Below are 14,225 nucleotides of genomic sequence, written 5' to 3' on the forward strand. Positions count from 1 at the left end.
ACTCATGTTCTGCGCACTGACCACTTCTAGTTGACTCTGGCCTTGTCTCAATAGGGTGTCAACTTGAGGAGCTTGTTGTGTCCATTTCAGGTAGAATTCTTGTTTGTTAAGTGTATCGGTTGAAGTTTGATGGCTAACTGATAGTTTTGGGTCAGATAGATGATCTTTAATAAGATTCAGCTACCCCTAATTAGCACTATTGTAAACAAGTGTAAAACAAGTGGTAGTTTCTGATCATAACATATTGTTGGACTGAGAGCATAAAAAATTTCAATATTTATATCATTTTGAAGCTAACTTTATTGGATTCAAGGTATTATTAAGAAAAATAAAATTTCGTGTTCATTTTTTTTACCAGTAAAGGCAAGAACAGGTTTGAAACAAACAAAAATTGAGCTTCATAATTCAAAAAAGCTAGTAAACTATAATTATTTGAGAAAATTTATATTTTATATGAGTGGACAAATCAAAATTAATGTTTTTGCAAATACTTTGCATCAAGTCTCCTACATTTTGTAGTGCTAAAATTATTCAATTCCAAATCTGCGTTGTTAATCTAATGCTAGGTAAAATATTAATTCACCAATTGCTTCCAAGCTTTGTGTTATCGATTAAATAGCTAAAAAGATTTGGAAACTCTACAATTTTGCCATTAACTATATCCAAAGTCAATTGCTCTTTTAAATTATAAATAAATGGAAACTTGTACTCATCTTATTCATCTTTGTAACACAAAATTTTTAACAATAACTTTTAACAATATATTACGATGCACATGTGAATTAATAATAGATAACCATATAAAGGGAATAAACTAAAAAATTTAAAAAAACCCAGACCATAGACTTAGTAATACTAGATTGCGCTTTTGATGAAATTTGTGTTCCAGTATTAGAGCGAGATTCAAAAAAACATACGGTATAGTTATTTCTGTCAACTATTCCTTCTAATTTCTTGCATCGTTCTTCTTCCACCATTATTATTCACTATTATCTGGTTACACCAATCACGCACTGCACGGTGTAATGAAGGTAGTTCTACCTTATATATCGTCGCTGCGCGTTCGAAACCGCGTAAGAGCAGTTTGTAAAGACCGTGTATTTGCTTTTTAATGATTTTACAGGAGAAAGAAAAAACTTGCTGCCAACTTCAGGCCTCCTACTGTTCCGCGGTATTGTTTCGATAGCACAACTGACGTTTCTCATTGGATAATTCAAATCAGATGAAGTCTAATATAAGCCAATAGGCGTTTAGAATCGGCCAGCACAATATTTGAATTTTGCGCGTTTTGCTGTTACGCGGTATTTACAAACTGATCTTACGCGATTTCGAACGCGCAGCGACGATATGTAATATATACTCTTATATGGACAGTTGATATAGGAAAAAATGTTCCTACGTTACGGTGCCGACAATATTTATTTTCTTTCTCATTCGAGATACTTTATATATACTGCGAAAGCTTTATGCGCTCAAAAGATGTGCAGAACTATACATAACGATACACTATTTGTTTCACTTAGTCGGAACACCTTCCACTTATTGCAACTCATATAATAATATGTAATACTTCTATATGGGCAGATTCTATAAGTGGAAGCTGTTTCGACTTAAGAAGACAAAATCACATGCGCACTATAGACAAAGTGACTCAAGTAATCGTACAGAATCGTTACCGTACCGAGAACAGTTTTTTGGTTGATTGAAACAAACCTATAAATCGCGCAGTCTAGGATTACTACGTCTTTATTTCCGATATGAATGTGGGTGATCTATGGTTTCCGAAAAGTTCTCGAATGTTCGCAGGCTAACCCGGATCACGTTCACTGTTGTTCAGAAAATAGCCTTTTAGAACGCAACTGCAGAGCCCTCATGCGGGTGTTACTGTCGCAAAAACGTTTGTCATATCTTTTTGTAGATTATCTTTGATTTACTACAAGTCGGTCGCATACAATATAGTTCCCGCGATTTAAAACAGAGGACGTTACTAATGATGCAAAACCCTATTCACTGTGTAGATAAAATTTTAAGGATCTACTTTACTTTGTGATTTCGGGTGAGTAATTTGAATTAAAATTATTTAATAATTAAATCTGAGATTTTTATTAAATTCTTTGTGTGTATATAATAATATAATATATCATTGTATATTTTTACACGCATTTTGAATAACTCTTTAATATTTTTTAATCAAAATGTTGATAATGGATTTAAATTTTATATCTAATAATGATTAGGTGTGGTTATGACGCATTTCAAATAATTTTTCTTTATTGTTAAATAGAGAATTGTTTAATAGGTCCAATAATTAATCTTGGCTTAAAATGATTTGTAGACATTTTTCAGTTTCATTGGTTAAGGTGCTGATCTTGCATCAATATATTATAAACCATAAAAAAGGTAATGGTTATTGAGAATACATGATAAATCTCAAAACAAAAAATAAAAATCTAAAATGTATATGACTCAGCATCTACCCAGTGAAATTAACTTTACTGAAAAATAGTATTTGAGTTGTTTATATAATATTCAAATGCAATTTGTAAAATTTTGACTATTTATTTTTAACAAAGTTTTTTTCCAAAAGATTTTATACTTCTCATACTTCAAATATTTTAAAAATTGTACTGGAAATTCTTACAAAAAGTATTTTCATTGTGCTAGTCAATAACTAAATTAAATTGTTGAAGTTTTTTGCATTGTGTAGTATTAAACTTATGTAAGTATTTTATTTATTGCAAAATATACATATTTAATAATGTCTGGAACTAAAGACTGACTATAACATCCTCTAGTAGATACTCCTACTGAGATATTATTGAATATCCATCACCTAAGATCATTAATAATTTTTTAACAATTAAATGTTTTCTGAAAAGAATTTTTCTGCATACTCATTGCTTACATTGTACTCCAATGTAATATGATGTTCTAGGACTCTTTGAAAATGCTGAATTATGGTATAACAAATGAAAAGAAAAAAACTATCAAAAGCTGCACTAACCGATAGAATAGAATTCGTTAAATTACTTGAAGAAGCACAGTTCTTTTACCAATGCATAAGAAAAGTGTTTTAAGAGATTTACTTGTAAGCTTGTGCACAACATATACTATTTCAAAAGATATCAGCCTTTGGTAATCTCAAGTGGGGCTATCAGAAGGCCTGTGTGCTTAACGGCTCTTGACCGCCCACTATGAATATAGAATACTGGTTAATAGTTTTTGCTTTTATTACTTTGATGCCCAATTTTGACATTTTCTGTAACTATTTCGACAAATAATCGTCGTCTATTTGGTTGTGGAAGTAGGACACTGCTTTTTGACTTCCTTGTCCAATTTGGCCCACAACAATTCAATTGGGTTGAGGTCGGGTGACTTTGACGGCCAAATGATCACTTTCAGTATATTCCTCGTTTCCAATTGTTTTAAATACTCTTTGCACAGCTTTGAAGGATACTTGGGATACTTATCATGTTGCTAAAAAACTTCTCCCTGATCAGGGGCTGCCTAGAGCAAATAACATTTTCTCTTCATATTTCTCTCTTCACAATCCCCTCAATTTGTACCAGGTCTCCTGTCACCCTTTTAAAACATCCCCAAACCATAACCGAAACTCTACCGTGTTTTACAGTCGGGATTACACTACATTACATTACACTCTTACACTCAAAAACCTGAAATTTTGACTCATCACTCTATAAAACTCTCTGCCTCTTTTCATGCGTCAATTTTTTTGTTCTTTAGCCCACTGTAATCTTTCAATTTTATTTTGGCGTCTTAAAAGAGGTTTCTTCATTGCTACTCTTCGAAAAGGCCAGATTCTCTCAATCTACTATTCTGTATCTACTGTAGATCCCTAGATTCATTGATCTGAGCTGCTATCTCGACGTTTATCTTTATCTTGATCATATATGTATATGAATTGGACCAAAGTCTTTGTTTTCGTAGTGGGATTGTGGCAAAATTAAACACCAAAGTGTACTCATTCTAATATATTTCCGAGCTTTCGAATACTTACGTATCCACCGCGTAGGAATCAATTAGTTAAAAATTTCGGTGTGGTAAATTTTGTAATATCTTTCAAAAAACCAATCAATATTTAAAAAATATAAAAATCTAAGGTCTTTCATAATCTAAACAATGAAAATTAACTACGATTTCTATGACAATAATAATCAATGACCTTGATATTTCTATCTTCAGCGGTTGTGATTTTTCGAGGCCCCCCTGAATGTTCTCAACCGCCAAAACTTCTTGTTGATGTATATTTTTTCACGTTGTACATCACGAAAATAATTCGTATACGAACTTTACAAAAAGATATGTTAGTCCAAAAACTATAAATCACAGGACGTTCTTGGGTCTCACAGGGACTAAACTACAAGCATAAACACTGAAGAACTTGAACAATAATTAACAAATCTTCAGATTCTTGCAAGTTTTGATTTGTTGTTGATCTTTTAACATCTTTTAATGTGTCAAAAATTGATTACAAATTCAGTGTATCAATTTTTTCAATATAGTTATCTCAATTAATTACAAATTAACAGATCATTGAGTCAATGATTAGAAATTTTTTATCAAACAATGTTTTGATTATCAAAAGGAAGTAACAGAGATGCAGTTATTAAAAATGTGAAACGAGGTTTTCTAAATAAATGACTTAATATAATGATAAAAAGTTTGAGTGAAATGTATAAATTATATTAATAGTTTTTGTTTATCCATTCTGGTTTTTCATATATTGGATCCGGACTGCAACCCTAAGGGGGCTGATAAAATTTTCTAATATTTATAAATGCATATGTTAAGTTAAATCTCAACTTAAAAAATTTTTATCCTTTTCAGTGATTTTATTGGACTAACATTACAATGGATCATAATAAATCTAATAAGGTGAGTATAAAAAATAAATGAATCATTTAATAGACTGATATAAATTTGTTTGTATTTTGTATCAAAAATTAGTTGTTATTTGTTGATATTTTGATTTTTTAGTGATTAATATTCTCATAACTATTTTGTTGCAGGCAAATTCAGAATCGAATGGAGTGTCTTGGATAAAAAAACCAGAGAAAATGTTTCCTCATACAAATAATGCCTCGAGTATAAAAAATAAAAAGGATAAAGGAGAAAACACAGTTAGAACAACGCCATTAAAATCAAAAAAAGATGATAATAAAAAAACGGCTTCAACGTCTAATGATAAGTCCAAAAATCAAAATGGTAACTTTGAACTTTTCGAAACAATCATTAAGAAGTTTAAATATGATGATGAAAATTTTAAGCATATCCTTAAAAAAATTTCGAATTTATCTATCGGAAAGGATGAAAACAAAAGGTAGGTAATTAATTATCTAAATTGAATTATTTTCAGCTGCCATATTTGGATGAAAACAGAGTTTTCCTAGCTTTTCAGTTAAATAATGTAATTAAATCTGGGTATATATTCGAAAGGTAACTTTGTAAATGAATTTTTTTATTTTGTTATCATTAAAATATCCTAATCCTGATAAAAAAAATAACTGCCTCAACTCCCAGAAGTAATAAAATCTTGCCTAAGATGAACTGCATTATTGCATTGGCATTTAAGTGCTTAGACGTAAATAAGGGACACTTTGATTCACTTAACTATATGATCAACAAATACTAATGATAGAATTATATTAAATATATTTTGAATTTATATTTTTAGCAAGAAAATTCAATTATTGGATCTAATAATAAATAATCTATTGAAAGCAGATGAAAACGAATTTGGATTGTTGAAGAAACGAACTGAACGTGAGTTAAAAAAAACGCAAAAATCAAAAATTTATATCGTTTTGATTTTAGGAGTGATTTTGTCAAGTACATTGATTGAATATTATGTCAAATCTGATAGTATTTTGATTGATTTCGACAGTTTACGTGAGTTATTTTATTTTATATTATAATTATTATTAGTCCAGTGAAAAATCTCTAATAGTATTTTTGTTGAAATTTATTGGGAAGAGACTGGGAATTGAAATAAAAAAAAATACACAGGGATTTTGGCCTGTCCAAACCTTTTCAATTGTTCTGTACAGCTTACAGTTATAAAGTTTTACATTAGAAATTAGGTTTTATTACTCTCTCATGCATAATAGACTATAAATCAATGAAAGAAGATAATTATTTGCCTTAGTTATATATTTGAATACAGAACATTTTTTTTTAATTCAGAATGTCATTTTTAAAACTTGAATACAGTGTGGTACATTATAAAAATGTTAAGATTCGAGTAAATAATGATGAATAACCCGGTACATTTGTTTGGGTGTCTCTTTAAAAATAACATAGACAATTGAACTAAACTTTTAAAAACGAACCAAATCAGTTACTGCGTCCATTGAGGAGAAAAGCGCAGAGGTTTTGGCCTGTCCAAACCTATTTCTATTGTTCTTACAACTTGTGGTTATTAAAAACTGAAAATTTGTATTAGCTCAGGTACATTTTGACTTTTCTATGATATTGGTTATACTGTGTACCTGATTTATTGTTGTGTGATTCTTCCCGACACCAAACAATTGGTAAAATCCTTTATTATATCATTTAATACAGTATCTTATAATTGCCATTGACACTGTTTCTAAATACGAGGGTATTTCATGAAATATGGCGAATTGTTATTCTAATGTTTTTCTTTTTATGTAATTTAACGGTTATTTAAATTTATATACAATGTTTCTTAGTTACTTAATTTATTTATACACTAAACTATTTCACTATACACTATACACTAACTATACACTATAAACTAATTTATTACTATACATTTCATTCAAGGCTTACATTTTACTTTTCGGATTTGTTCACTATGACATCTAATTATTTACTGACTGACTACGGCTATTAGAGACTAGTTTATATATACTTTAATCATATTCAGAAATTGATTCTATAAAAATTGCCGCAACTTACTGTGAACAAGTTTTAAAAATAATATAAAGAAATTGTCACCGTGTCCTTCTAAATATGAGAAATATTTAAACAGTTGTTTAAATGGGCTGGGCGAATTTATACCCAATAATTCTTAGTTACTTACCTAACTCATTGATACACTAAATTATTTACTATTCACTAAACTATACACTAATTTATTACTAAATATTTAGATCATTTATTTCAATTCAAGGTTCACATTTTACGGATTTGTTCACTGTGACATGTTTATGTACACTTCAAACATATCCAGAATGTTCGAAATCTCTAATTTGCCGTAAACAAATAAAAAAAGTCTTAGAAATTGATATAAAGAAATTATTGCCGTTGATAAAAGAACATAGTGTGGTTTTCCTCTGTATATTGAAATTTTATTTTATTTGTATCTTTATTTAGCTATTTTTCTGTTTATTTTTTAGTTTTTACAAGCTTTTGTCTACAAACCTAACCTAACCTAAATAAAGCATTTCTCTCTTTCCTTTTCTCTCTCTCTCTCTCTCAAAAATGGTCCTTCTGGGAATTGTACATCCGCCAAAATTTAAATTAACATGATAAAACAGGACTGGCTTCATGGTATACGTTAGTGGACGAGTGCCTAACATTATATTGAAACCAAGGAACTGCCCTTGGTTAGGAATGCTTCTCAATCCATGATTGGAAGCATTTTTCGAAATGGGTTTTATCTAATCTGCTAAAGCTTTCTGAATAGTAGATATCAGAATTGTTTGATTGGTTGATTTGTGGTGACGTCTATCGGTGGAGATTTATATTTTATACCAACAATTGGAGAAAGATTACAACGTGGCAACGGTGTAAGACATTTGTCTGATTAGGTCTTTGGTTATTATAAAAATGTTTGGTTTCGATTTAAGATGTTTTAAAGAGAAATTGTTAAATTTTTGTTTGATGTAACGAAGTTTTATCTAATCTACTTTGATTTTTGTAGTTGATAATTGTTTATATTCATTTCATGATGGAATATTGGTTAAAGATAAAGGCTCGAAAAAAGTAATTGTAAAAGTTTCCAATTCACTTATGAGTTTTGAAGAGGAAGCAGCTTTATTGTTAAAACTGGATCATCCAAATATTATAAAAATGTTGGCAGTGAATAAATATGTTGATAAACTCGTTTTGGAATTAATGGATGGAGTTTTATCCTCGGCTATAATAGAAAAAGTGAGTGAGTGAAATTTGAAATTATAAATTAATATTTCCACACAAATTAAATTGTACTCATTGTAGGAAAAGCAATATGTTTACATCATGCTTTTTCCACTTTTTAACATGGTTTTTTAGAAGTTTTTTTTACTTTATTTATTTCTATAAGATCTAAAATAGTTTAAGAATCAAAATTTATGTTTCGAAAGAAAAAATTGATATTTTTATTCATGTCCCTAATGAAATTCGATGTACCAATATTGGCTCAAGAACCATTGGCTATAGATTTATATAAATTATTTACTGTGCGAAAAATTGTTATAATTTTTGTAATATCTAGTGAAAATGTCATTATAAAATGATACAAATGTAATATATTTTCTAGTCAGATTTGACCTATGACAATTTGACTGCACTGTGACGACATAAACACGCGACCGTCGACGCATTTTTGTTATAATTGTTGACAACTACTGAATTCATAGTTTTACGTGATATTATTAAATATTTCACGAAATTAATGTGACGTTGATTGGAAAATTCCTTAGAGACATCTATCGAAAAATTTTTGATCTCAAAAGTTATTAACTTTTTGATTTATACTTAATTTATTTTTAATTTTTGAGTTGAAATTAGAACGTTGGGACATTTCTCTTTTTAACATTCCATACCCTTGAGTCAAGTACACACGATAAACTTGTAAGAGGCGCAATATCTTTTTTAACAAAATTAAATTGAAAAAACAGTCTGTGAGGACGTATGATTTTTGGAAAAGACAAATGCTGATTTCTAAGGATTAATGATAGTTTGTTATATTAAGATATATGACAGCCTCCAACCCCAGTACACGACAGTCTCCAAGAACAAATGTTTTTTTTTTCCTGACGAATTTCAGTTTATTTTTGAAAACGACAGCATCTAAAAACAAATGACAGTCTCAAAGGTCAAATGACAGTTTTTGAAAATGGCGGTTCCTTGCGATAAATTTGTTTTTACGGCCTAGGATAAAAGAATTTTTGAAAAAATTATTTTCTCAAAATATATAATAAACTATTTATGACAGTTCTAATTTTGAAGATGACATTGTTTAACGACAAATGACGGTTTGTTTATAATGACAATTCTTAACGACACATGACATTTTGACTTAAGAAACTTCAAAAAACTCAATTCTTTTTGACGAATATCAGTTTATTTTGGAAAATGACAATAACCTACGACAAATGACAAAGAAAAAACAGTCTCAAACTATAATTGCTATATTTTTAAAAAAAAAAGTGTGGCAACAAATGATATTTTTTTAAGACAATCTCTTATGACAAATAATAATTTTTTTCTGAAAAATACGATCCCTAGACATAAAAGACAGTTTTGCTATAAATTAGAGATTTGTTTTTCAAAATAACATCGTTTAACGACAAATAACTGTTTGTTTATAAAAATGACAGTCGCTAATCACAAATGACAGGTTGTTTTTGGAAATGACATCGTTTAACGATAAATAACTGTTTGTTTATAAAAAAGACAGTCTCTAATGACAACTGACAGTTTTTTTAAAAATGACATCGTTTAACGACAATTAACTGTTTGTTTATAAAAAAGACAGTCTCTAATGACAACTGAAAGTTTTTTTAAAATGACATCGTTTAACGACAATTAACTGTTTGTTTATAAAAAAGACAGTTTCTAATGACAACTGACAGTTTTTTTTAAAAATGACATAGTTTAACGACAATTAACTGTTTGTTTATAAAAATGACATTCTATAATGACAAATGACAGTTTGTTTTTGGAAATGACAGTACCTAACGACTAATTATAGTTTCTTTTTTAAAAATATATCCCCTTTAGACAGATAACAGTTTATTTTTAAAAAACACAGCCTCTTAAGACATATATACAAATAAAGTGAGCTAACAGTCCAAATTTTAGATATTTTTGTTTTAGCGATTTTTTTTGTTTTGTTTTAGACAATCGATTTAAGTTCAAAAAACATGATAAATTTATTGATAGGCATAGCTGCGGGTATGGAATATCTACATTCGAAAAACTTCGTCTTGCGTAATTTGTCATGTCGAACGGTATTAGTCAATAAAAAAAACGAGTGTAAAATTAGTGATATCAACTTCGCGGTTTACGTCGGCGAATCTAATGGCGAATACATCAATACCGAGGTCTGTTAAAAAATATAAACGATTTTGTTAATAATCATAGTAATTTTTGTAGAAATCAATCGTGGTAGAATTGCCAGCTCCAGAAACGGCGCTTTTTTACAAATACACCTTCAAAACGGACGTGTGGTCTATGGGATTTCTGTGTTGGGAAGCGTTCAAATTAATTTCCGACTCTCGATTTGGAACTTTACAGTTATCACGTAAATGTTCATATTTACAAGATATGTAAGTTTGTAATTATTAGCGGGTCGGTTGAAAGGGCTCTTTCTAATGCTTTTAGAGTTTCTAAAACTTTAAATTTCAATTTAAAAACCAACTCAGATTTATTTATATATTGAAGATAAGGCTGGGACTTAGATATAGAAATCCGGGATAATTGCAGCCCTCAACAGGATTCCCAGTTGTTAGCGTTGAAGTTGAGTTGTTGATTCCGGTGTAGTCCGGTTTTAGTGGTTGAAACTCCCACCTAGCAGCTGTGGAACTATGGAAAAAAAAATAAAGTGAGAAAGGAAACAGGAACACAGATGGAAATTCCGGAAGATGGAACGAATAGATAGAACAGATATGAATAAAAAAGAGCTTATGCTCTAGGCTACAAAAAAAACGAATGTTTTAAAATATAACCAAACAGGAATCTGTTCTGTTCCCAAAATAAATAGAAAATACAAATTTACGGGGAAACTTGATACAAAATTTGCCTAAAACAAAAAGGAAATTAATATCGATAACTGGAATTTTTGTGGAAAAAACCAAAGAAAAACTTACCAGTGAATATAATGAATAAAATCACTACAAATTTACTTTTATTTGGAAGATAGATAGGTAGAGGACGATTTAGCATACATTCCGAGGTTTTATTGAATTTCTCGAATGAAGTGGAAGCTCGATAACAAATTAAAAAACTTTAATGTTGGAATAAATAAATCCGAAGTGACTACTATTCCACAATACCTAAACAAAGGAATAATAATACTGATGATCTAGGACCCGGCGGTTCTGGCACATGTAGAGAAAATGATTTATCGAATAGATTATTAAATGCCAAAAACTATGGAAATGTCAAAATATTTACGGAGTGCAAAAAAAAGAACTCTCAGAAACAATACCGTGTTTGTGCTACTCACAAGAACTTGTTTTATATGCCAGTTTTGTAATGTGCCCCTTCATAAGGAAGAATGTTTTATTAAATATCACACAGTGAAAAAATATTAGTGTTAGTAACTATTTTTAGGATTATATATACATTTTAAAGGTGCAATTTTTCGCGAATTCAAACCGCTACGTTTTTTTATCGTGATTAACAAAATTTTTTGTTGATCTATAGCAATTTTGATTTGAAGGAATCGTATTTTTGTTAATATTTACTGATTGCTAACGGAAAAAAATGCGCCATAATGGAAAGTGCGACGACTTTTTTACTTATAGAATTATGTTCATTACAGGATTAATTTCTCTTCTTCGACTTGTCCACCTGTTTTACAAAATTACATGAGACAACAAGTTTTACAAAAAGATCCAGATAAAAGATCGACGTTTTCGGAAATCAAAAATGTTCTTCGGAATATGTAAATTTCTTTTTTTGAAAACCAATTCTTTTTACAACCTCCAATGTTTTTTTTTTCAAAGTAATAACGATTTTTAATTTTTATTATTTAAATAATTTCAAGCGTTTTTCATTGTTATTAAAGTTTCTTTTCTAGATTATTGATACATTTTTGACTTTATCACTATCATTACATATATAATAAAGTTTTTATTTGAAGTTTCTTTTATTTTTGCAACCTACCAATTATAGAAAAAAAAATCTTCCCAATGATTAAACTATATTTATTTTACAAGCTTTTATTTAGTTTCACCTGTCCCCCCTTGTCTAATCAAATCAAGTTTGACATCGAGTTGATCTGATGATGGGGAAGATGTCCACAGGAACTCCGTAATTAAATAGACGAAGCGACCCCATCGAGTTTGGGCCGATTTGATTCGTCTTGACGAGTACTTTGTATACTGTAGAAAACGAATCACACTTTGTGGGAGCATCAATAATGGCGTGTTTACGTGGCTGTAGCACAACGCCGACTGACGCCTCAATGTAAACAATGGCGGAGTTTGTAGTGCGAGAGCTTCGCAGTCGCCTATAGCTCATGTGGGCCTTCGTATATCTCGTTAAACAACGCAGTTGTTCGCATCTGAATCGAACAACTTCAATTTATGAGGTTGAGGCGACTCGTAAAGAATTTGTTATACGATGATGTATAGAAAAAAAAATAACCTCACAGGGGAACCATTCGACTCTGAAGCAGTTAAGTCAAACAAATGGTACTGTTAGTCAAGGTCAGTTTCAAAGGTCACGGGTGATTTGATAGACGCCAAGGTTGGGAAATACTGATATAGACCATTCTGATCAAATTGGCGCCGGCTACGGGTAAAATGCTTGAACATCGGATCTCTAACCACAACTTCATGCCCCGAGCATCGAGGTGGCGCTGGTGCTTGAAAGTAGAGCGCGAAATATTTGTGTTAACCTCACTTTAAAATAGTTTTCTAACCATTCTGGGCTACCTGTTAAGAGGAATTCGTCACAACATTTCATTGACATTCTAAAATGGGATTTAAAATCATTTTCTAAATAGTAGTCTACTAAATATTTGTGTTCAACAATTATGTCTCGTTTGTTCCTGTGTTTATTAATTGCTATAAATATGTAAATTCATTTATTACATTTCCTTATTCGTTTATTTTTAAGAATCTTGCCATTGTGCACGTCCATTTTGATATATTACAAAACTCGAAGAAGTTGTAATCATTTGTAGGTTAGTTCTGATTACACGACTCCATTTTATAATTCCTACTCGTTCGAACAGATTTTATAGTGTTCCAACGAATTAGGCTCGATCAATAAATTAAAAAACGCGCCCTTTGAACAATCTAATGAATTGTCAAAATTCCATTTTAAAATGGCCGTCGTGGGGTAAACAAATTTTTTTGTCGTTTTTATGGTTCGTGCATCTATTTGATCGACTTTAGACCATATTATATCCAGTTTTATCCAGAAATTTCTTCTTAAAGACGAGAAGTGCTAAATTTCCTACCGGTAAGTGGCTTTATCGTTTTTTTCCCATTATGTTTTGCTTCTCTCTAACAAGTGGTAAATGTAGTCTGATACATTGGAAAATTGTGGAAAGTGTTAACCTGAAGCTTAAGTTTGTCCGTGTACCTTTCAGTTACTACTTGGTTATCACTTTGCAACCTACCAATATTTGATAAGCTTGAAAACGCAACCATGGATAATTTCCGTAATTTAAGCACACAATTAGTACAAGTGTCGCCAATTTTGTTGTAGAGTAATTTCAAACAAACTGCTAAAATACTCGGTTTCGGCAATATTAGTTTTACTGAAATAGGTGCAAAATGTATCTATGGAGTCCTCACACGATAAAACAACTAGAAAAAAACAAGAAAAACTGACTAGAAAATCAATTTTTCCCCACGGCCGCCAGTTTGACGTATATCAGCTGTTTTCTCAGATTGATTTTCTTCAGAAAAAACTAATTCACTCCGAACTTCAATGATGATTTTAAACGTTTACATACGTTCACATAACCTACCACTACAGCATACCAAGGACACTTTTAGGAATAGAACGTTTCAAGGACTCTTTCATAACGAATAGGATGATCGACATAACTAAATCTGTCAAACTGTCTTTTGACATCACCAATTACACATTTCTTAGATTGCCTAATTGGATATGTCAATCAAGGAACACAAAAAAGAGATTTAGTTCTATGATATAAAATATAGAGATAGAATAGGTGCGTTCTTGTCCAATTGATTTTCTTAAGAAAAAAATAGTTGGAATTTATAGGAAATCTTGACGTTTCGACCTATTTCGGTTTTAATCAAAATATGTAGAGTCAAAGAGAAAAACTA

At 30.4% G+C, this 14,225-nt stretch overlaps 1 protein-coding gene across 1 annotated transcript; it reads left to right on the plus strand.

Moving 5' to 3' along the window:
* The first annotated feature begins 224 nt into the window (after window positions 1-224).
* On the plus strand, window positions 225-12,057 carry LOC130900663 (ephrin type-B receptor 1-like). The gene is made up of 10 exons (XM_057811418.1): window positions 225-313; window positions 1,919-2,056; window positions 4,849-4,896; window positions 5,031-5,341; window positions 5,696-5,784; window positions 5,836-5,910; window positions 7,910-8,139; window positions 10,092-10,295; window positions 10,348-10,520; window positions 11,738-12,057. Exons 3-10 carry the CDS (start codon window positions 4,873-4,875, stop codon window positions 11,862-11,864), a joined length of 1,233 nt encoding a protein of 410 aa, XP_057667401.1. The 5' UTR covers window positions 225-313; window positions 1,919-2,056; window positions 4,849-4,872; the 3' UTR covers window positions 11,865-12,057.
* Window positions 12,058-14,225: the final 2,168 nt, after the last annotated feature.

Source organism: Diorhabda carinulata, chromosome X (genome assembly GCF_026250575.1).
Source record: "Diorhabda carinulata isolate Delta chromosome X, icDioCari1.1, whole genome shotgun sequence".
NCBI lineage: Eukaryota > Metazoa > Arthropoda > Insecta > Coleoptera > Chrysomelidae > Diorhabda > Diorhabda carinulata.

Coding starts and splice junctions, on each gene's coding strand:
- LOC130900663 (XM_057811418.1), top strand. CDS start 4,873: ATGGATCATAATAAATCTAATAAG. Junction 5,342..5,695: donor GGAAAGGATGAAAACAAAAG/GTAGGTAATTAA, acceptor TTATATTTTTAG/CAAGAAAATTCAATTATTGG. Junction 10,296..10,347: donor GCGAATACATCAATACCGAG/GTCTGTTAAAAA, acceptor TAATTTTTGTAG/AAATCAATCGTGGTAGAATT.